This window comes from Chanos chanos, chromosome 6 (assembly GCF_902362185.1).
Source record: "Chanos chanos chromosome 6, fChaCha1.1, whole genome shotgun sequence".
Classification (NCBI taxonomy): Eukaryota; Metazoa; Chordata; class Actinopteri; order Gonorynchiformes; family Chanidae; genus Chanos; species Chanos chanos.
This window is the reverse complement of record NC_044500.1, coordinates 9,178,041-9,180,540: the sequence shown is the minus strand read 5'-3', so window position 1 is coordinate 9,180,540 and position 2,500 is coordinate 9,178,041. Positions and strand designations below refer to the sequence as shown.

Here is a 2,500-nt window from a genome sequence, read left to right as displayed (position 1 = left end):
ATGTACCAGTTTTATCAACACAAATTCCTCTCCGAACCTCTTACATTATCCAAGACTTACGTGTATGTTTGTGTGTGTATTGTGTGTATTGTGTGTGTCTGTGTGTGTGTGTGTGTGTGTGTGTGTGTATTGTGTGTGTCTGTGTGTGTGTGTGTGTTTGTTTGTCCAGGTCAAGGAACTCCGTATAGTCCCGAGGGCGCGGCACTGGGAGGATACGGACTAGACAGTCAGTCCCACCTAGGTCTCAGGACAGCAGGTGACCAAACCTCACTCTCCCAACAAAGTCCAACTTATTTCAAAGTTATTTCCTTCACCGCATATCAAACGGTCAGGGGCGGGTCTCCCGGGCTGATAGCACACTGTGATTGGGATTCAAAAGAAAAAAAAAAAAAACGAAAGAAAAAAGAGAAAATGAATATAACTCTGAATATGTTGCTTTAGTAGCCTGGTCTCATGATCAGTCATGAGAAAGGATGGTTCTGGAAAATGTAATTGCCTCAAGTCTGTGCTGGAACAGGTCATTAAAATCCCCCACCATTATTAATTTACACATCAGATTCATCATATGAATTTGAAGTACAGTGCACACGTACGTTGGCAAGACAGGGTAATGAACGGCATTAATTCATTATGTGATCTGTCATAAAGAATTAAAAAATAGTCTTTTACTGCCCTCCCTCATTTACTTCACGACTTTAAGTCTTTCTTTTTTTCGTTCTTTTTTTTTAAAGTCTGTATGGTTGAATTTATTCTACTGTTCTTACAAAGCCACACTAAAAAGCTTATGCATATGTAATAGTCTCTTTCTTGGTTTCTTTCCCTGATTCTCTCTCTCTCTCTCTCTGTTTCTCTCTCTCTCCCTCCCCCTTGCTCTCTCTGTCTCTCTCTCTCTCTCTCTCTCTCTCTCTTTATCTATCTCAGGTCTTCAGGGAATGCCCTCCCTGTCCGCTGACTACCCCGGGACGTTGCTTCCCCAGCCGGGTTACTCCCACGCTGGCCCCTCTCTCCACCCTTACCCAGGCCCACATCCGGCCATGCTGTTACACCCTCCACCTCATCCCCACCCCGCTGAGCCGCTCATAGGCCAAGGCCTGGACATCCACGCCCACTAACTGAGAGCAGGGGCCGGAATGGAGATCGGGATGCGGGAGGGGGGGGTTTGGAGGTTGGGCTGGCGTGTTGTTTATAGACTGCTCTCAATACGGCGATATTCTTCTCGACATAACCCCCTGCCGTTCCTAGACTGCACTCGTTTTTGTTTTTTTTTATCACCGACACTCTCGCTTTGCTCTCGTACGTTAAGCTGAGTTTATAAAAACCCACGCTTCATGTGTCATAACCTTAATGATAAAATAAAAGTGACTAGGCCCTTAACTGAAGGACGAAGGTTTGTTGTAAAAACTAGATAAAATAAAATAAAACGAAAAAGTCTGAGTTCCCTTCCAGTGTAATCGCAGCGTTTCCCTCCAGTCTGCACAACACTCACATGTATTTGACTTGAAATCCTACATTCCTCCATGTTAAACATGACTACCATACGTCTTCCTAATGCCTTTTTGGGGGAGGCCTGAGACCTCTCCTGCTTCCCTGAATTGAACTTTTGGGGCCTTAATAAGCCTCTTTTGCCTTGCCTCAGAACCCTGTCTTCAGGAGCACAAACAGAGGAAACACACTTCCAATACCTCCTTAAACACAACCTCCCTAAAAAAAAAAAAAACGTTACCAAATACGCCTCCCATCAAGTCGGCGGTCTTCTGGATTCGGCTGTGTCAACCCTCTCTCCACAAAAAAAGCCCCCCCAAAGATCTCTTCGACTTGAACGTGCTTTGGGGGGGGGGGGGGGAGAAGAGACAGAGAGAAATAAAGAAAAAACAAATCGGAAAGACCGTGTCGTGACTTATTGACAGAGACGTTTTAGCCCCGGAGTGTCATCTCCACTGTGCTACGGACCAATCTCAGTCTTCCCATTGTAGACCTTTGTGTTCAAAATTTCCTGTCTTTGTCTCTCCTGTTGATTTTGTTTACCATTCTGGTTGTCACCATTACACCTTATTTAATTTAATTTTGATTTTGTTGTCGTTGTTGTCGTTGTTGTTGTTGTTGTTGAATCTATTTTTGTATTTATGCGTGTCAGAGGCTGAACCTCGCATCGAAACCTTTGTATTGTATTGTAAGCCTGAATTGTAATATTTCAGAGTGCCATGCTGTCTGAATCTTTTATGTAATGAACGAACCGACTTTACCTTCAGTTGTTTGAAGTTTATGTTAATGCATACCTCCTCATGGTCCCGACAGGCCCGGTTGGAATTGATACTGTGGGATTCTCTCTCATGTAATCTGTAATGCTCTCTCTCTCTGTCTCTCTCTCTCTCTCTCTGTCTCACCCACAAACTTGCTGTATATACACAAAAGCCAGATAGCGTTTTCGACACAGTCCTAACAGATCAAAGACTGAAAGGAGTTCAGCAAGTGTCAGTGTTTGGACCACTCCATTTCCTGC

At 44.2% G+C, this 2,500-nt stretch overlaps 1 protein-coding gene across 1 annotated transcript in view; it reads left to right on the top strand.

Moving 5' to 3' along the window:
• meis3 (myeloid ecotropic viral integration site 3) overlaps positions 1-1,112 on the top strand; it is an 8,008-nt gene extending 6,896 nt beyond the window's left edge. Inside the window, exons 11-12 of the mRNA XM_030777230.1 lie at positions 170-256; positions 922-1,112. Of these exons, the coding sequence (XP_030633090.1) occupies positions 170-256; positions 922-1,112 (278 nt within the window). The remainder of the gene's footprint in view (positions 1-169; positions 257-921) is intronic.
• Positions 1,113-2,500: the final 1,388 nt, after the last annotated feature.